We start from the raw sequence: 21,396 nt of genomic DNA on the forward strand, positions 1-21,396 counted from the left end.
TTGGTTCAAATATTGTGTTGGAAGTTTCATATGATTCAACTGCCATATTTGCACAAAATGATAAGCGACTTAATACTTAACATACTTAACACAGTTAAGTTCTGACAGAACAATTCAACAGCCAAAACTTCAAATGCAAGTAACTTCTAATTTGAATTTAACTTCATTAGAATCTTAGAAGTCTACTAAGGAATTATGGGAAAAGGAATGTGCATGTTGGATCGTCATCCAGCATGCACATTCCTTAGTGCCAGAATAATTCATATGAAATGTCAGTTCATGGCAGAGCCCTCCCTGGCTTACACAACGTTTGCGTTCCACGAAACTCTACGCAAGTTGCAATTTCTCTAATTCTTATGCAGCACTCCCAACTATGCTCGCTGAATTTCATCGAAGCAAAAAAAAGTTTGACGAATATGTAAATAGAATTATTTATTCAATTTTTTTTTATCTCATGAGCAGGAAAAATTACAAAAATATAAAATTACAAAAAGAGTGAGGAGACAGGTATAACGTCAGCAAGTTTTACCTTTTGAGCATCATTGCCAGAATTAACTCTCCAGCTGCAGAGGTTGAGGGTTGTGGAGATTTAGAAGGGGTTTTTTCCCAACACATCACAAAATTTCTCTGCAGCTGCAGAATTGGCACTGGCAACTTTGCTGCATACATTAATGTTTTGGAAACCAGCGCAATGCTTGGACCTATTAAACCACCCGTTGCTTGCCATGAACTTGGCTTAAGTTCACCATACTTATCCTTAATATCTTCATAGTTGCTTTTGCTTGAATGGCCATTGGACTCAGGGGCACTTGCTTCTGAATCTGATTTTCCATCCATATTATTAATAGCTTCTCCATCTTCTATATAGTACCTGAATGCTGTTTTGTGATCACTGTTGATCTTAAATGCATTGATCCTTTAACATGTTCTTTTATACGTGCACTGTCCCTTAAAATAGTATTCACTGTTGAAGCAGCGAGATCTAATTCCGTGCAATAGATGACAAACTTTGTACTGCTTCGTACTTCTTAATTAATTATCTTCATTTCTAAATCAATTTTTTTCGTTTCCTAGTACTGCCAGCACTTGCACTTTCCACTGGTCCCTTTCCCTTCACCATTGAAATAAGTAAATAGGAATGAAGAGAAGATTCTGAAAATTTATTTGTTTTTTATATGATTGAAAATTTCAGTGAAGGGGAACTCATTTCGCCATAATACCGTAACATAAAAACCTAAAGAATTACAGTTATCGGTTATCGCAAATGCAATAAGATCATGTTTACTACCCGTTTATAATAGATATAACAGAAAAGTCCGATAAATCGGAGTGCAAATTGTTTTTATTGTTTGATGGTAGTAACCTCCAGAAATGTGTTTTAGAAAAATATCACATATGAATATCACAAATATCAAAATTGATTCTTATAATGGAACATATGATAACAAGAAAGTGTATTGCAATTTCCATTATAAAAATTACATTTTAGAGAGATAAATAGCTTAGATGTATAGCGAAAATTTCAACTTCCGAGGTCTTGGAACGAATTATCAAAAAAAAAAAAAAAAAAAAAAAGTGCTATTGAGTTCACATCACGATATTTTCAGGATACCCCCATTTATTCCTATGGGATGCAAAATACATTTCCACGATTTTTTTAAGTTTGCACCAGCCAGCAAAAACTTATGTTGAGTATTACGTAAACTGGGGAGTGCCTGTATTTTTTATAATTATTAAAGCGTGCACCAAATCTACCATATGAGGGAGAAAATTATGATAATATCAGTACTAGAAAAAAATGCTTTTAAGTGGGCATACTAATTAACTGTGATATAGAAGGATCTTTAAAATTTTGTGTGATAGACTGCTTAATTGTAAAGAGGTGAAGGTTAATCCATTTTTTACTTTTGATATTTTACCATGAATTAGCTGGGGTGGACATTTTCTCCTGGAGAATACACTGATTAGATATTGTAATTCTATCTTTAGCTCATTTCCTTTGAAACAATACTTTATTGTACTGTAAACTTCCAGAGATTTTATATTTGTACCTCCTGTTTCTTGTTTCTCCCACCAGTGACAATATACCTCCCTTATTCATTTTAATGATCCTCTACAGGAATGTATATAGTTCCCAAGTACTGCAGGCCTTCTAAGCCATGCTTCATATGGACATTGATTAGTACCTTCTCATCAATCTGGTTGTCTTTCTTTGAACCCTCCCTAGAAGCTCTAGGTTTTTCTTCAAGTGTGGCTCCAGATCTGAATATAATATTCCAAATGCAGCCTCATCATCATCTTATATAGAGGAACCATGAAATCCTTCTCTCTACATACAAGTCTTATAAATCAGGGGTGGCCAACAAGTCGATCGCAGCTTTAATTTCGGTCATCACAACGAATTTTAAATATATATAAAAAAAAGATCCCCAGGGGGGCTCACATCAGGTGAGTATGGATATCATCATTCTTCTCTTTCTTGGTGATTCCCTTCTACTTCTGACTCTTGTTCTCTCTCTCTCTCTCTCTCTCTCTCTCTCTCTCTCTCTCTCTCTCTCTCTCTCTCTCTCTCTCTCTCTCTCTCTCTCCCTCCCTCCCTCTCGGTAATTCAGAATGTTTTTCTTTTTTGCCTCGTGGAGCAGAAGCCTCAGGCTTCCTTGCACCATATGGCTAATAATAATAATAATAAATAGATTAGTGAAAATCTAAATGTTATTATTATTATTATTATTATTATTAAGTGCCCCACTGCATATGATTATCACAAATCCATTCAATCATGTGACTACTCTTGTCGCAGCGCAGCCGCCAGGATTGTCTAGTGAAAATTCACGCAGTTTGTTGTGGAGAGTGTAGTGTATGTGCGGAATTCTTATTTAGCTTACTTAATATTAACAACTGGACAGTACTTATATGTTAATTTGATTTGATTTAAAATGAATACTGCGAAAAAGAGTAAAACATATCATTTTCATCAAGAGCGGGAACTAGAATACTTTTTTATAATGATGAAAGAAAAATGTTGTTTGATTTGCAATTCTTCAGTGGCTATACCCAAAAAAGGAAATTTAGAAAGGCATTTCAACGCACTCCATGGTAAATAACAATCGGATTTTCCCCTAATAGTGACCCCAGAAAACACAAATTAAAAGAACTTAAATCCAGATTATTCATACAACAAAATTTCTTCATGACACCTAATGTGAAATCTCCGTGAAATCTAAAGCAGTAACTAGAGCATCATTTAAAGTGAGTCATCTTACAAAAAATGCAAACCATTTTCCGATGGTCAATTCATCAAAGAAGCATTTTTATAAATAACAGATTCTCTTTTTGAAAATTTCAAGAACAAAAATGAAATTAAAAGTGCTCTTCAAGATCTACAATTATCTCAAAATACTGTGATGCACTGCACTGAAAAAAATGAGGAAAAAATTTGAGCAAACAATTGCATGTTCCTACTGCTAATTGTGTGTCCCTTTCTTTATTATTATTATCATTATTAGCTATATGGTGCAAGGAAGCCTGAGGCTTATGCTGCACCAGTCAAAAAAAAAATAAAAAAATAAAAAATCCCGAGTTACCCTGACAGAGAGAAGTAGAAAAGAATCACCAAGAAAGAGAAGAATGATGATATTTACAACTGGATGAATCTACAGACATCAGTGATGCAGCTCAATTGCTCGTTTTTATCGATGATTCTGCCACTAGAGAAGAACTGCTGGGTATGGTTTTGTTAAAAGACAGAACTAGAGGTCTTGATATATTTAACGCATTCAAAAATTTTATTGAAAATTAAATTACCACTATTTAAGCTCGTATCAATAACAACAGATGAAGCTAAAGCAATGATGGGGCATCTTAACGGGTTCATCTCATTGTGCGAAAAGGATGATGGATTTCCAGATATTTTGAGTTACCACTGTATCATAGGCGCCTCCGTAGCCAGGTGGGCAGGAGCAGCAGTGAGTAGCACATGCTTCTTGATTAGACCGGGGTTCGAGCCCGTGAGCCACCAAATACGGAGGATGCGGAAAGGTCAGGGAATGACCACCGCATATCCCCGGAACAATATGGCCTTAGGTTGCTAATGCTCCTAAAAACCAAATAACAACAACAACCACTGTATCATCCACCAACAAATTTTAGCCGGCAAAAGATTAAATACTAAAAGTGTTATGGACATAGCTTTCAAAATCGTGAATTCCATCAGAGGACAATCTCTTCAAAGGAGACTTTTCAAAATGCAACTCGATGAAAATGAACCAGATCTGATATTACACATAGATGAGTTGGAGCAAGTTTCTACAGAGATTTCAAAATTTGCTGAATGAAATTAAAAGATTTGTTGATCAAAGGGGAGTTGATTATCAGCAGCTGCAAGATACGGAGTGGTTGTGTAATCAGGCTTTTTTTTTTTTTTTTGGCATATTTTACCAGTAAATTAAGTGATCTGAATTTGAATTACAAGGAAAAAATAAAAATGTGGGTGACAGGATTAGTAGTATTTCTGCATATAAATATCAAATTTTGGCAATGGCTAAGGATCTAAAAGAAAAAGAATTCAATCATTTTGAAAATATGCGAGATCATTTGCAAAAATATCCTGTTTTTGAATTTAATAGTGATAAATACGTTTCTGAAATTGAGAAAGTTGTGGATAATTTTGAAACCAGATTCGGTGATTTTAAAACAATTGAAGACATTGTTCAATATATTTCTTATCCATTTAATGTTGACTTAGATACAAAACAAATTGCAGAAAAAATCGTTGAGATTTTTCACATGGAGAAAATATTACATTGCGAAACGATATCTTCCTAAAAGTCAGGTCATCAGAAAAAGACTTTTGGAAATATGTTTGCCGAGAAAAGTACCGAAATGTAAAAAAATGCAGTGAATTTTTAAATTCCAGTTTTGGTTCTACATATCTATGTGGATTGCCCTTTTCGTATTTGAAACAAACAAAGAATCGCTCTACTCTCACGGACTTGCACACAGAAGATTCTTTACGGTTGGTCTTATCACATTACATCCCCGATTTTGATAACTTGGCAGATGACATGAAGACACAACCTTCACATATATTAAAAATTTATAAACAACATTTTTCAATGTGTTGATTAACTTTTTTAACCATGTGCAATGAAATTCTTCAGATGGTAGATTGCAGCAAATTTTGAAGAAAAAAAGTAGATCGCATCACAAATTAAGTTGGCCACCCCTGTTATAAATCATAGGATACTATGGGCCTTCTGAGCTGCATACTTAGATTGAATGGTAATCATATCTGATTGTATCATAACCCCTAAATTGTTTTCATGCTGAATCACTATTAACTGCTCTTTCATTAGCTTCTAAGTAACTCCTGGACTACAGCTCCCCAGATGCAAAACTTTACATTAGTTGCATTAAACTTTGTGGTTGCCAATTGTCAGACCATATCTGCAACCAATCCAAGTCATTTTAGCATTAGTATTAGTAGAGGCATATGATGCAAGAAAGCAAGCTTATGCAGCATCAGCCAAAAAACAACAACAACACACTTCCAATTCACCCCTCCATTCGTTCGAAATACCTGTCCAGCTGAGCTTTAAACTTATTTAGGCTATCAACTTCCACAACAAGGGATGGAAGTCTGTTCCACCAACCAACTACCCACTGGCTAAAAAAAAATTTCCGCACATCTATCCTACATCTGTCTTTCCTCAATCTGAATTTATGCCCTCTAAGGTGATTATTCTGAGCAAGACGAAGAATCCTGTCGGCATTGAGCATGCTCAAACCATTCAAGGCTTTATACACCTCTATCAGATCATCTTGCCGGTGCCTGGTCTCCATACACTGTAATTTGCAAAACTTAAGCCTTTCTTCGTAAGAGCAACCTTTTCTTCCATTCACTAATCTTGTTGCCCTTCTCTGCACTCGTTCCAGCAGCTCTACATCTTTCGTGAAATGAGGCCTCCAGACCTGTATACAGTACTCGAGGTGTGGCCTGACCATTGCCTTATACAATGGAATAATCACCTCCCTATCCCTGCTAGAAAAATTCCTGTATATCATTGACAAGACCCCACGAGCTACTCTTGCAGCCCATCTGCACTGCTCAAAGAACTTCATATCTGCCTGCACAATAACCCCCAGGTCCTTTTCATTCTCTACCACTGTCAGTGTAGTACCACAGAGTTGATACGTTGCTCTGGGGTTGCTGTTTCCCATGTGTAGTACTTTACATTTGTCAATGTTAAACTTCATTTGCCACCTCTCAGCCCATCTGCTCAACCTTTCCAGATCCTGATGCAGCAGCATAGTGTCAGTAGGGTCCTTAGCAACCCTGCCAACTTTTGTATCGTCTGCAAACTTGAACATTAAGCTTGATATACCATCATCAATATCATTTATAAATACAGAAAACAATAATGGACCCAACACTGAACCCTGAGGGACTCCATTAATAACATTAGTCCACGATGAGCAGTGTCCATTGATTACTACTCTCTGTCTTCTCCCCCTCAACCATCCCTTTATCCATAGCAGCAATTTGCCTCCAATGCCACACGGCTCCAATTTGTTTGGCAGTCTTCCATGTGCAACAGTATCAAAAGCCTTTCTAACATCCAAATATATAATATCAAAGTTATTCCCTGCATCCAGTTCTTTTGTGACTGCATCATAGTATCCAATCAAGTTGGTCAGGCAAGACTTTCCCTTAACAAAACCATGCTGTGTCCGAACTATAACTGAAGTCATGTCTAGATGATCCTGCAGTGCTTCTTTAACCAGGGCCTCCATTAATTTTCCTGGAACAGAAGTTAAACTCACAGGTCTATAATTACTTGTGTTGCCCTTTGATCCTCCTTTGTGAATTGGGGTAACATTTGCACATCTCCCGTCCATGGGTACCTCCCCTGAGTCCAAGGAAGCTCTCATAATTATGGCTAAGGGCTTTCTTGGTTCCTTTGCTGCCTCCTTTAATATAACTGGATAGATCTCATCCACCCCAGGTGCCTTTCTTGTGTTTATCTTCAACAATTTCTCCTTTGCTTTACTCTCAGTTATTACAAGATTATCTAGCTTACTGCCAGAGTTCAATACACCTCTGGCATTCTCCTCGCTGAATAAATCCTCATGTGTGAATGTCGATGCAAAATATTCATTTAGTTTGTTAGCTACCTGAGCAGGATCATCAACAGTTGAACCATCGATATCAAGTGTGGACCAATCTGATTCATCCCCTTCCTTAGAGTTTACATAAGTAAAGAACTCTTTGCTGTTTTTCTTTGCATCCTTTGCCAAAGATTTCTCATAATCTGCCTTCGCCTGCCTAACCTCCTTTGTAACTTGGTTACATATCAGCTTATATCTATCATAGGCTTCTGTGTCTAATGTTAATCTATATGTATCCCATGCATATTTCTTCTCTGCCATATGTCTCATTAGTTCATCTGACATCCATTTAGGCCTAAACTTTGAACAATATTTCTTAGTTGTTATGAAAAGCCTAGTAGCTTCCAAGGTAAGTTCTTTGAATGCTTCCCATTTTGAATTTTCTTTTGGTAACATCATCAGTTGGTCCACGCAAGTATACATGCACCTGTTACTGTTCTTAGCTACCCTAACACAACCCAGGTGTTTTCTTGTACTGCTTGTTATTTGATTTTTAGGAGCATTAGCAAGTAAGGCCATATTGCTCCGGGAAATGCGGTGGTCATTCCCTGACCTTTCCGCACCCTCCGTATTTGGTGGTGACGGGCTCGAACCCCGGTTTAATCAAGAAGCATGTAGTACGCACTGCTGCTCCTTCCCACCTGGCTACTGAGGCGTCTTCTTGTACTGCAATGACTCCACCGGTCTCTGAAATATCCTGCATTCTGTTTTCCAGGCTGCTGCTCATTCCAATAGAAGCAGTGCAAGAATCACTTTCACCTCTTCCAGTGGCTACTGTTAATCTATTAGTCCTTGTATCCCCACAAGCTAGCAGTTTTCCGACCCATCTAACACTTCCTCGGTAGCATCAGCAAATATTCTTGCACATTCTACTTAAGTGTATCCCATCCCTGTAGAAGCAGTCTCTCCTATTAACAAGCACAGACCAGGCTGAAAAACATTCTACCCCTTGAGCCTTGCACAATCTTTCCAGGGCCGAATTGATCGACAAGGCTCTCATCATATATTCCCTCCTATCGTGTCTGGGCAGAATTGCAGACATTTCAAATTCAACCCTAATTCACGGTTTTTTTTTCAACAGTGACCTGTACTTTTTAAGTAATTCTGCCAGTCTCCTACTCTTAATATCATTAGTGCCAACGTGTACAACTATATCACCTTTTGTGCCCTTAAAAGATGATATTCGCTCTACAACGTTATCAACCTTTGCCCCTGTTCCACCTATCCTTTTTACAAAGCATGTTCCTCGTTTCCCTGACAATAGTCACCAACAACTACTAGTTCCTGTGGGACCAGAGCATTCTGCCTTGGGGGTTGTCGCTGTGTTGCGTAATGACCAAGTGCAAGCTCTGGTGTTGATGTGGGCAGCTGAGAGCTTGATGAGCCCCTCAATTTAGATCCTTCGAGGGCATCCACCCTGTCCTTCAAGTTCTCATATAGGCCCATATCAACGATGAGTTGTCGCCTGATTTCGTTACACGCCTTGCATTGCGCAAACACAAAGACATCCCACATGGCAATATCATGTCCCATACCCGATTGTTCCACAAACATCATGCAAGCAGTGCATTTTAAAAGGCTGTGATTCAGAGGGCAACTGGTCCCCCTCAGTTCTCCCCTGAGCCACATCACTCCCATTAGCTTGAGCTTTTTGCTTTGTTGCTCTGGTCTGAATCATGATTTCGATTCAATTTCAATAAAATTTCAATTCCATTACAAAATTATAACCCTAAACTTGTATCCCAACACAGTTATAACGCTATATATATATTTTTCAGTATCGAGTATTCTCTACAAGTTCCGTTTATATAACTTCCGTATCAAGTTATGTATTAATTAATTATGTTACGTTTGTAATCTAAGTCTATATATATATTTAGTTAAAAGTTTAACTAAATACATATATAGACAACCAAGTTTAACAAAATTAATAGATTTTACTGATTAATTGACAATATTATATTATATACTGGACTATACTAAGCTTACGCTATCTAGTTCGGGATGTAACGTTATGTCGTATAACAGTGGTAAATCTACGGACACTTAAGTAATAATTAACTTCCAAATCTCGCTGTCTCAATTCAGAATAAACTAAGGATCCTGACTAGGTGTATAAGCCACTTATAGAAAATAATTTGATGTAACAATTGGTCAATAAAGCGGCTAAATATGGCTAAAAAACTTCTCATTCAGTGGAGTTGCTACTTGTAACATGTGCATTTGATTCCCTTACCGATACTTTTATGGAAATACAAAGCCGAGTAAAGAATAAATACATCAGATTAATCAGAAAAACACAAATGATGCTATACAACTAAATTTAAATCAAAAGTTATAGAAAAACAATAATTTCAAAGAAAATCCACTTAGCAGTTTTGAACACTTCTGACTCCCACTAGCTTCCCATTTTAAAGCAGTACGGGCTAGTTTTGGTTTTTAACTACCCTTCCTAAGTCCAAATCATCAGCAAACTTTGAATGACACAATGACAGATCCTAACAGTAATTCCAATTTACTCAGTTTATAAAACAGCCTGCCACAAGGAAGCATATCAACTTCCATTTGGCTGTTTCATAACTTGTCATAATAAATGCCAAATTACTCAGGCAAGACCTCTCTTCTGCAGTGGTCCATTAAGGATAACACTGCTATCGAGATGATTCCATATCCTTAATCTCTGAGGGTACACAACATTTTGAAATGCCATCATGCGCACACAGGAACTGAGCCAATTTACAATATTTCAGATGTCACCACATGAAGTGGACCATGCAGATAGTCATATCCACCAAAAGATGGAAATAAAATAGGCTGTGTTTCATAAATGGCTTGTCACAATTATTGTATTATCAACTACTGAAAAACTGTAGGAGTTGCAAAATAACAGCTTTTTTTGAAACTACTAAGACTAATAAAAATAAAAACAGCATGTTAATTATTTTTGATTCTGTTTTGGTATTATTACCAAAGAAAACAAGCTATACAGCATCAAAGAAGAAAAAAAAAAAACACCCATCCCACATCACCCATCCACTGCTTCCAATAATCAACACCTGCTAGGCAAACTTCCACACATCTATTCTCTGCAACCATCCTTCCTCAATTTGAATTTATGTCTCCTCATGTCCACCACAGGTACATCATCAGCACTGAGCCAATTTTCAATATTTCAGCTGTCACCACATGAAGTGGACCACGCAGATAGTCATCTCCACCAAAGGATGGAAATCAAATAGGCTGTGTTTCATAAATGGCTTGTCACAATTATTGTATTATTAACTACAGCTAGGCCTCACATAACGCGAGTTCGATTAACGCAATATTCAGTTAACGCTATTTGAAAAATGATACCACATTTCACTTTACACGATGCAAATTTCCAGTTAACGCGATCTTTTTTTTTTTTTTATGCGATAGTTGAAAAAGATTTGAATCACACATTAAGTTTACCGCGAGTCGTACGGTCAATAAACAAACGTTTGCCTGCTGCCTGCCTCGGTGTGTTCCATCAACCATAGGAAGAAGATGTGTTTATCTCCTACTAATAAAGTCAATGTAGATTTGCATTTAAAAATTCAAATTTTTAAATGAGCCAGATGAAAATGTTACCGCGAAGGAGATAACAGTAAAAGAATTAGATGAAATCTTTCGTATCGCATAGAACCTCAAACAAAAGGTTTGATGTTCTCTGCGATATTTATTTCGCCAGGGCCCAGAGAAGATTGTTGTTGGCTATCGGAAATTGAGAAAGAAAGAGATGAAAAGAGAAAGTCAACACTGTTCAAATATTTCTGCAACAGTAATTTCTTCATTGTGTATTTTATGTCAGAGGTTCCCAAAGTTTCTCGGTTCATGGCGGCTTTAATGTTTCAGTAATTTTTTCAAGGTGCACCCAAACCAAAAGAAATACCCAACAGTTTCGTTTAGTAGTTAGGTCCAAACAACTTAATAAGAAATGCTGAAACTGTGAACTACCTCGAGCTAGTAGTACGCGCGGTGTCCGACAGATGTCGAGTGTCGCTGTGTTTCCCTCAAAAATTTTAAATATTCCGCGGCGCACAGTTTAAGAACCGCTGTTTTATGCAATAAACATTTAATTCCATAATTATTTTCATTATCTTTTACATTATATATACAGTTAAAAAGTTATTTAAAAGGTATTTTTAAAATTCTTTATGGACATTCCAGAAGGTCAAGGACCAATTATAATTTTTCCTATTGGTTATGATATTCAATTAAGGCGTTTCCGTTTTGCGCAATGAATTAATCGCGTTAATCGAGGCCCACCTGAACTGAAAAACTGTAGAAGTTGCAAAATAACAGCTTCTTTTGAAACTACTAAGACTAATCAAAACAGCATGTTAATTATTTTTGATTCTGTTTTGGTATTATTACCAAAGAAAACAAGCTTATACAGCATCAAAAAAAAAAAAAAAAAAAAAAAAACCATCCCACATCACCCATCCACTGCTTCCAATAGTTTGTCTAGTTCTTCCTTGAATTTATTCCAACTATCCACTTCCATAGCAGATGGAAGTTTGTTCCAATAATCAACACCTGCTAGGCAAACTTCCACACATCTATTCTCTGCAACCATCCTTCCTCAATTTGAATTTATGTCTCCTCATGTGCAGTCCACCACAGGTACATCATCAGCACTGAGCTTTCTCGATCGATTCAAAGCCTTAAACATTTCAATCAGTTCATCTCGCAGGTACCTAGTCTCCAGATGCTGAAATTTGCATAAATAAAGACTTTCTTGGTAAGAGCACCCTTGTGTTCCCCTCACCAGTCTCATTGCTTTTCACTGGACCTGTCCCAGCAGATCTACATCTTCTTCTTCTTCCAGATAACTTATTTTACAGCAATTGGTCACCTTATCACTGCACCCCCCATGACTGGAGCAATCATTCAGATGTAAATATCATGCATTAAAAAAAAAAAAAAAAACAAATTTAAATTCCACTCTCTTATTTTCTGCATTCACATACAACTGGAATTCTCCCTATTCTTAGCTATATTTGCCTATCTCATCTCATAAGCAGTTTTGTTATACATATGCTCATAACAGTCATATTATATCGGTCACATGATAGACTACAAATGTCCCATGCTTTTTTCTTTTGCTCAGTTGGACTCTTAACCTTCCTTTATATTTCTTTTGTAGAACTTATTCACTTAAACAAATGTCTGAATACTTCTCAGAATGAACTTGTAAGCAATATAGCTATCTCTCCACTTAATAGAGCCCAAAAAATACTGCAACCCACTGCAGTCCCCTCTCACTTGAATGTACTGATTATCACAGTGGCAACCAGCACACTGAGACAGCCACTGCACCGTAACAATCAATAACCTTCAGCAGAATTCCAATGGTTTGGTTTCATTTTTGGTAGTTTTACCTTACACATTCACAGAACCATATAATTGTCTCAGAAATTGAGAAAAATATTTCTTTTGATAGCCAGCTGTTAAACTGTTCTGCATGTAATATTGCAGTAATCATTTTATAAGGTCTAATAAATTTAAAAAAAAAAAAAAAAACATAGGTTATTAAAAAATACACACCTCTTTAATGGATGAAGCTTGCAAAATTCCACAATAAGGCCTCCAACTTCGTTTCACAATTCCAACAATTTTTCCTGTTGGGATTTTAACTGACTTTGGCTTCTTCGTTTTCAAGATCTTTTCCTTAAAGATAATTTAGTCCTTTTTAGACTTTTTACATGCAAGTAAGTTAATCACATAATTAAACAAAAGATAATCAGAATCCCTTAAATAAACACTTGAAAAAAAAAAAAAAAAACACTATAATGTATTTTAAACTCAATCTATTATGCCTTGAGCATTTATATTTTATTTAAGTATTACCATGCACACTTTGGGCATCTCTCATATTGTGGAAATAGCTTCACAACTGGGTTGGCATGATTGCAACACCAGGGTACCTGCCCACCCACCGAGGATAGGCCAACAAGCCTTGAAACGGTACCATCTGGATGGTGGTGCCCACTGAGAATAAGTAACAATAGTCTTCTCTATTACTGAAGCATTACTTATTTGAGGTAGTCCAATACATGGTAACTAGTTGTGAAGGTAGTCAAATATGAAATACAATTAAATTGATGCCTTTACACTACTACTTGGCACCTCCGTAGCCAGGTGGGCAGGAGCGGCAGTGCGTAGCACACGCTTCTTGATTAGACCGGGGTTCGAGCCCGTGACTACGGGATCGAACCCCGGTCAGGGAATGACCACCGCATATTCTCGGAGCAATATGGCCTTAATTGCTAATGCTCCTAAAAACCAAATAACAAATATTTACACTACTTATGTAGTTTTTCATTATGAGTTCGCTATGGTGTCTTTACGCCTATATTTTATAGTTTAAGAATGTTGTAATAGATATAATATTATGTTAAGGATACATACAAGATGTGCAATAAAATTCCCAGATTTACGCTGTTGTCATCATTTTTGATGAGTTTGAAAATAAGTGGATGCTGTAATTCAAACTTCCTCTAACAGATGGTACAATTATTATTGAGCAGGCTGGCAAGTTGCAGGTAACAACCAATTTCGTTAGTACTGTTAATTCAGTGTCACGATTTTGCAATGGAGTAATGAATGAATATCAAATTTTACTTTAAACTGAGAAAATTACAACAGAAACACATGGAATGTTATAAAAACTTAAAATCTATTCATGGTAATGAAACGTAATAAAATTCAAATAAGTGGTTCAAAAATGGACACAAGGATATTGGCAATGGCTCAAAAAGTGGACATCCATCAACCTCTCAAAATGAGGACAGGGTTACACAAGTTCATGGGGTTTTGTCTATGACATAAGGAACTTTGCTAGTAGGGGTAAGGAAGTTGTTATCCCATTGTATAAAGCAATGGTTAGGTAGCATCTTGAGAACTGCATAAAGGTCTGGAGGCCTCATTTTTGGAAGAGTGTAGACCTGTTGGAACAGATTCAGAGAAGGACAAAGTTGCTGAAGGGAACGAAAGGGCGGTCTAACCAAGCTTCAGATCTTGCCTGTCTGGAGACTAAGCACCTGCAATGTAATTCAATTAAGGTGTTTAAGGATTTGAATGAATTTAGAAAGTTCAATGCAGATGGCATTCTTCCTCTTGCTCAGACTATGGGGGGGGGATAAATTCAAATTGCAGAAAGATAGTTTATTGTTAGAACAAATTTCCATCTGGTGTTGTGGAAGTGGGCAGTTTGAATAAATTCAAAAAAGAATTTGACAAGTTATAGGAGGAGCGGACAGACAGGTGATATGAGAGGGGTTTTCTTTCTTTCTTTTTTTTTTTTTTTTTTGCAAGGCTTATTTTCTTGCATCATATGCCACCTACTAATAATAATAAAAACTTCGGGAAGTTCTGGCAAGTGATCATCGTTTGACCCTCAGAATGGTGGCCAATGAGGTGGATATGAATAAGGAGATGATTCATCAAATTCTGCTTGAAGATTTAGGGAAAAGAAAGATCTGTGCCACACAGCCTCATGGATGATTAGAAGCAAAGAGTATCATCATGAGAAGACTTCATTCAGACTTGTCCTAATTTCCTCAGCTGTATTTCCACTAGAGATGAGTGCTGGGTGTTTCAGTATGACTCAGAGATGAAGTGTCAGAGCATGCAGTGGACTTCAAAATCATCATAGAGGTTCACAATGTTTCACTTAGAGATGTCCAGGATCAAGAGACAATGCTGATCATGCTTTTTGACAATCAGGGTGTGATTCACAAGGAATTCATACCCGAAAGGGAGAGATTCAATGCTGTATTTCCTGTGTAAGGACACAATTTCAAGAGAAAGCAGCCAGTTCTTGTTGCATGACAATGTTCCTCCCTATTCTGAACCTGTTGTGAAGACATTTCTGGCAAAACATGGCATTGTAGAGATCAACCATTCACCCTGCTCTGCCAATCTAGCACAACAGGCTTCTTCCTCTTTGCCAAGCTGAAAACTCAACATCCTAAAATCTCTTCCCTTTGAGGAAAGAGATCATAAAGATCAAAGGAATTTACAAGTAGGTCATTCTGACGACAAAATTATAATTAACTTCAATCATAATTAGTTTACAATCATGTTTGTTTGGTTGTTATTTGGTTTTTTAGGAGCATTAGCAACTAAGGCCATATTGCTCCAGGGATATGCAGTGGTCATTCCCTGACCTTTCCGGATCCTCCATATTTGGTGATGACGGGCTGGAACCCCGGTTTAATCAAGAAGCATGTGCTACGCACTGCTGCTTCTTCCCACCTGGCTACAGAGGCGCCAGTTTACAATCATGTGAATTTGAACTATGGTCAAATAAAATGTGTAGTACTTTATGTCTACATCGAATGTTCAGCCATGAGTTCACAGTGTCATACCTTAACATGTCGGCTGTATATATCTCTGACACCATTAGTGTCAGAGATATACAGGGTGATTCACTACCAGTGCGACAAACTTGCAGGAGGTGTAGGTGGCACAAAGACGAATCGAAATCACATAGCATTGCAGGGTCCGAAATGCCTTCGTCATGCGGTAGAGGAAGTTGAACGGGAGGTCGCGTGAACAGAGATCCCGCTGGAAGTCAGCATTTGCGAACCGGTTCCCGAGGCAGTAGGATGGACGAATATTCAAACGCTGAACTGGCGGACATGCACCTCGCATATGGAGCTGTGGACTGTAATGGGCGCACCGCTCTGCACCTGTACCAGGAACGTTTCATGCACAGGCATGCTCCTCATCATACGATTTTCGCATGTGTGCACAGAAGGTTACGTGAGACTGGTTGTTTCACGAGAGGTACCATAAATCGAGAGCGAATGACGAGGACGTCAGACAATGAGGAGAATGTCCTACGTCTTGCAGAAGGCAATCTGAGTACGAGTACTTGAGCGATAAGTCAACGACTGGGTATTTCCCAATCCACTGTATGGAGGATACTGTCAACAAACCAAATGAGTTAATACCATCTGCAACACGTCCAATCATTGAAGCCTGCGGATTATCCACTCCGGAGGACTTTTGCTACTTGGTTTCTTCAACAGAAACGGTTCGCAAATGCTGACTTCCAGCGGGATCGCTGTCCACGCGACCGCCTGTTCAACGTCCTCTACCGCATGACGAAGGCATTTCGGACCCTGCAATTCTATGCGATTCCGATTTGTCTTTGTGCCCCCTACACCTCCTGCAAGTTTGTCGCACTGGTAGTGAATCACTCTGTATACAGTGCTGTGTTGTACATATATTGCCGACGACTGTTGGAAATTTGCATTATTTTTTAAAAGCGTGGCCTCTGGTGATCATCATCATCAGCCACTAACAATTTTATCAAGTTTTGACTGGTCCTGGAAATAGAGAAGTTTTTTCTGTTTTATTAGATTAAATTAGCACATTAACTTATTTTCTAGAGTAGCTTTATATTCCTAGTTATGATACTTTGTTTGAAGTTTAAAACTTCAATAGAGATTTTGTATGTATATTACTTAGTATCGGAAAGGGTATATAACCCACATGTTACAAGTTTTGCAGCTCCGATGAACGGAAAGTTTTTTAGCCATATTTGGCCTCTTTATTAACCAATTGTTATATTAAATTATTTTCTATAAGTAGCTTATAGACCTAGTCAAGATCCTTGGTTTATTCTGAATTGAGACAGCGAGATTTTGGAAGTTAATTTAATACTTAAGTATCCGTAGATTCACCATTCGTAACTTGCCGCCATTGTTATATGATACGTTATATCCCGAACTAGATAGCGTTAGCTTAGTACAGTATATATTATATAATATTGTCAATTAATCAGTAAAATCTATTAATCTTGTTAAATTTCATTGTCAATTAAATTGTACTTTTTACTAAATACATATAATGACTTAGATTTTACAAACGTAACATAATTAATTAATACATAACTTGATACGGCAGTTATATAAACGGAACTCGTAGATAATACATGATACTGAAAAATATATGTAGATATATAGTGTTATAACTGTGTTGGGATACAAGTTTAGGATTATAATTTTGTACAAAAATTGAAATTTTGTTGAAATTAAATCAAAATCATGACACAGACCAGAGCAGCAAAGCAAAAGGCTCAAGCTAATGGAAGTGCTGTGGCTAAGGGGAGTACTGAGTGGGGCAGTTGCACTCTGAATCACAGCCTTTTAAAATGCACTGCTTGCTTGAATCTGTAGAGCAATTGGGTACAGGACATGACATTGCCATGGGTGGATGTCTTTGTGTGTGTGTGTGTGTGTGTGCGATGTAAGGAGATCAGGTGACAACTCAGCGTTGTTATGGGCCTATACGAGAGCTTGAAGGACAGGGTGGATGCCTTCGAAGGATCTAAATTGAGGGGCCCATCAAGCTCTCAGCTGACCACATCAACGCCAGAGCTTGCACAGCGGCAACCCCCAAGGCAGAATGCATTGGTCCCACAGGAACTAGTTGTTGGTGACTCTACTGTCAGGGAAATGGGGAACATGGTATGTAAAAAGGATAGGTGGAACAGAAACAGATTATGTCTGCCAGGAGCAAAGGTTCATGACGTTGTAGAGCAGATATCACCTTTTAAAGGCACAAAAGGTGATATTGTTGTATACATTGGCACTAATGATATTAAGAGTAGGAGACCGATGGAATTACTTAACAAGTACAGGTCACTGTTGAAAAAAGCCGTGAGTTAGGGTTGAATTTGAAATTGTCTGCAAATTCTGCCCAGACACGATAGGAGGGAGTATATGATGAGAACCTTGTCGATCAATTCGGCCCTGGAAAGACTGTGCAAGGCCCAAGGGGTAAGATTTTTTCCAGCCTGGTCTGTACTTGTTAAGAGGAGAGCCTGCTTCTACAGGGATGGGATACATTTAAATAGAAAGGGTGCAAGTATATTTGCTGATACTATCGAGGAAGTGTTAGGTGGGTCAGAAAACTGCTAGCTTGGTGGGGGTATACAAGGACTAAGATTAGCAGTAGCCACTAGCAGAGGTGAAAATGGTTCTTGCACTGCTTCTATTGGAATGAGCAGTAGCCAGGAAAACGAGATGCAGGGTACTTCAGAGACTGCTGGGAGTCATTGCAGTACAAGTAAACACATGGGTTGTGTTAGGGTAGCTAAGAATAGGAACAGGTGCATGTATACTTGCATGTACACCAATTCTAGAAGTTTGGTAAATAAATTTTATTAATTTGAGGTATTGCTCAAAACATCAAAGGCAGATATTGCTGGGATATCAAAGACGTTGAGTCATACAGATATAAGGAATGCAGAACTGAAATTTGGGGAGTACAATGTGTACAGAAAGACTAGACAGGATAGGAAGGAAGGAGGGGTTATGCTATTAGTTAAGAAACACATAAAATCGAAGGAAGTGAAGCCAGTCGCCATCGCTGGACAGTGCAGTGTCGAGTCAGTTTAGTGTGACATAAAAACTGAGAGTAGGAGTGTGCTATAGGCCTAATGACTCTGATGAGTATAATAAGAAACTGCACAGGAAAATAGAGTGGAGCAGTAAATCAGAGAGTCTTATAATGGGAAATTTTAATTTCCCAGATATTGACTGAATTTGTGGGTTGGTCACTCACACACCAGCAAGGCTTTTGTGGATTTATTGGATGATTGTCTTCTACATCAGGATGTTCGGGAGGCAACTAGAGAGAGTAATACTCTTGATCTGATTATTAGTAGTGATTCTTCATGCATTAAGAATCTGCAGATAAAGGAACCACCAGGTGGCAGTGACCACAGTGTGCTGAAGTGGGATTTACTCAAAGAGGTAACTACTATCAGGGGTAAAGGGAAGGGTTTTTGCTTTCGTAAAGGCGACTCCGATTGTCTGAGACAGTATTTAAATTCTATACAGTGGGACCAACTGATGATGTTACCAACAGCAAATTCAAAATGCGAAGCATTCAAAGAATTTATCTTGGAAGCTACTATTATTTTACATACCAACTAAGAAATATTGTTCAAGGTTTAGGCCTAAATGGATGTCAGATGAACTAATGAGACATCGCAGAGAAGAAATATGCATGGAATAAATATAAATTAACATGTGACACAGAAGCCTATGATAGATATAATCTGGTCGGTAACCAAGTCACAAAGGAGAACAGGCAGGCAAAGGTAGATTATGAGAAATCTTTGGCAAAAGGATGCAAAGAAAAACAACAAAGAGTTTCCTTCGAGAGTTTACCTATGTAAACTCTAGAAGGAAAGGGATGAATCAGATTGGTCCACTGGATATTGATGGTTCAACTGTTGATGATCCTGCTCAGGTGGCTAACAAACTAAATGAGTATTTTGCATCTACATTCGCACATGAGGAGTTATTCTGGGAGGAGAATGCCAGAGGTGAGTTAAACTCTGGAAGTGAGCTAGATGATTTTGTAATAACTGAGAGGAAAGTGGAGGATAAATTGTTGAGGATAAACATAAAAAAGGCACTCGGGGTGGATGGGATCTATCCAGTTATATTAAAGGAGGCAGCAAAGGAAGTAAGCAAACCCTTAGCCATAATTATGAGAGCTTCTTTGGACTCAGGTAAGGTATCCATACACTGGAGATTGTGCAAATGTGACCCAAATTCACAAATGAGGATCAAAGGCTGACACAAGTAATTATAGACATGTGAGTTTAACTTCTGTTCCAGGTAAATTAATGGAGGCACTGGTTAAAGAAACTCTGCAGGATTATCTAGACAAGGCTTCAGTTACAGTTCGGACACAGCATGGTTTTGTTAAGGGAAATTCTTACCTGACCAATTTGATTGGATAATATGATGCAGTCACAAAATAACTGGATGCAGGGAATAGCTTTGATTTTATATATTTGGATCTTAGAAAGGCTTTTGATACTGTTGCACATGGAAGACTGCTGCGCAAATTGGAGCAGTGTGGCATTGGAGGCAAATTGCTGTTATGGATAAAGGGATGGTTGAGGGGGAGAAGACAGATAGTGGTAATCAATGGACACTACTCATCGTGGACTAATGTTATTAGTGGAGTCCCTCAGGGTTCAGTGTTGGGTCCATTGTTGTTTTCTGTATTTATAAATGATATTGATGAAGGTATATCAAGCTTAATGTCCAAGTTTACAGACGATAGAAAGGTGGCAGGGTTGTTAAGGACACTACTGACGCTATGCTGCTGCAACAGGATCTGGAAAGGTTGAGCAGATGGGCTGAGAGGTGACAAATGAAGTTTAACATTGACAAATGTAAAGTACTACATATAGGAAACAGTAACCCAAGAGCAATGTGTCTGTGGTACTACACTGACAGTGGTAAAGAATGAAAAGTAACTGGTGGTAATTGTGCAGGCACAATTACCACCAGATATGAAGTTTTCTGGGCAGTGTAGACAGGCTGCAAGAGTAACTTATGGTGTCTTGTCAATGATATACTGGAATTTTTCTAGCAAGGATAAGGAGGTGATTATTCCCTTGTATAAGGCAATGGTCAGGCCACACCTTGAATACTGTATACAGGTCTGGAGAACTACACAGTAGGCCTCATTTAAAGAAGGATGTAGAGATGCTGGAACGAGTACAGAGAAGGGCAACAAGATTAGTGAATGGAACAAAGGGTTGCTCTTACGAATAAAGGCTTAAATTTTGCAAATTACAGTGTCTTGAGACTAGGTACCTGCGAGGTGATCTGATTGAGGCATATAAAGCCTTGAATGGTTTGAGCATGCTCAATGCTGATGGGATTCTTCGTCTTGCTCAGAATAATCACCTGAGAGGGCATAAATTCAAATTGAGGAAAGACAGATGTAGGATAGATGTGTGGAAATTTGCCTTTAGCCAGCAGGTAGTTGGTTGGTGGAACAGACTTCCATCCCTTGTTGTGGAAGTTGGTAGCCTAATTAAATTTAAGGATCAGCTGGACAGGTATTTCGAATGAATGGAGAGGTGAAATGAGAGTGGTTTTTTTATTATTTTGGCTGATGCTGCATAAGCTTGCTTTCTTGCATCATATGCCTCTACTAATGCTAAAGCACTACAGGATCAAGGCCTCTCCAGCAACTTTCCAGTTCCTTCTGTTTTGTGCAATGGCCATCCATTTACTACCCACAAACTCATGAATTTCATCTGTCGATCTCCGTTGTTGTCTTCCAGGTTTTCTTCTAGCTCCTCTTGGGTACCATTCTGTTATTCTCTTAGTCCATCTGTCACATGTCTTTGAGGTATGTGTACTGCCAAAGACC

The 21,396-nt window shown here is 38.0% G+C and overlaps 1 protein-coding gene across 1 annotated transcript in view; it reads right to left on the reverse strand.

Moving 5' to 3' along the window:
* The window catches only part of Dis3 (exosome complex exonuclease RRP44-like protein Dis3), a 219,245-nt gene that overhangs the window by 98,024 nt on the left and 99,825 nt on the right, over nt 1-21,396 (reverse strand). The window contains exon 7 of the mRNA XM_090385074.1: nt 12,739-12,861. Within this exon, the coding sequence (XP_090241200.1) occupies nt 12,739-12,861 (123 nt within the window). The remainder of the gene's footprint in view (nt 1-12,738; nt 12,862-21,396) is intronic.

Source organism: Mastigoproctus giganteus, chromosome 11 (assembly GCF_048544385.1).
Source record: "Mastigoproctus giganteus isolate SK-2022 chromosome 11, ASM4854438v1, whole genome shotgun sequence".
Lineage (NCBI taxonomy): Eukaryota > Metazoa > Arthropoda > Arachnida > Uropygi > Thelyphonidae > Mastigoproctus > Mastigoproctus giganteus.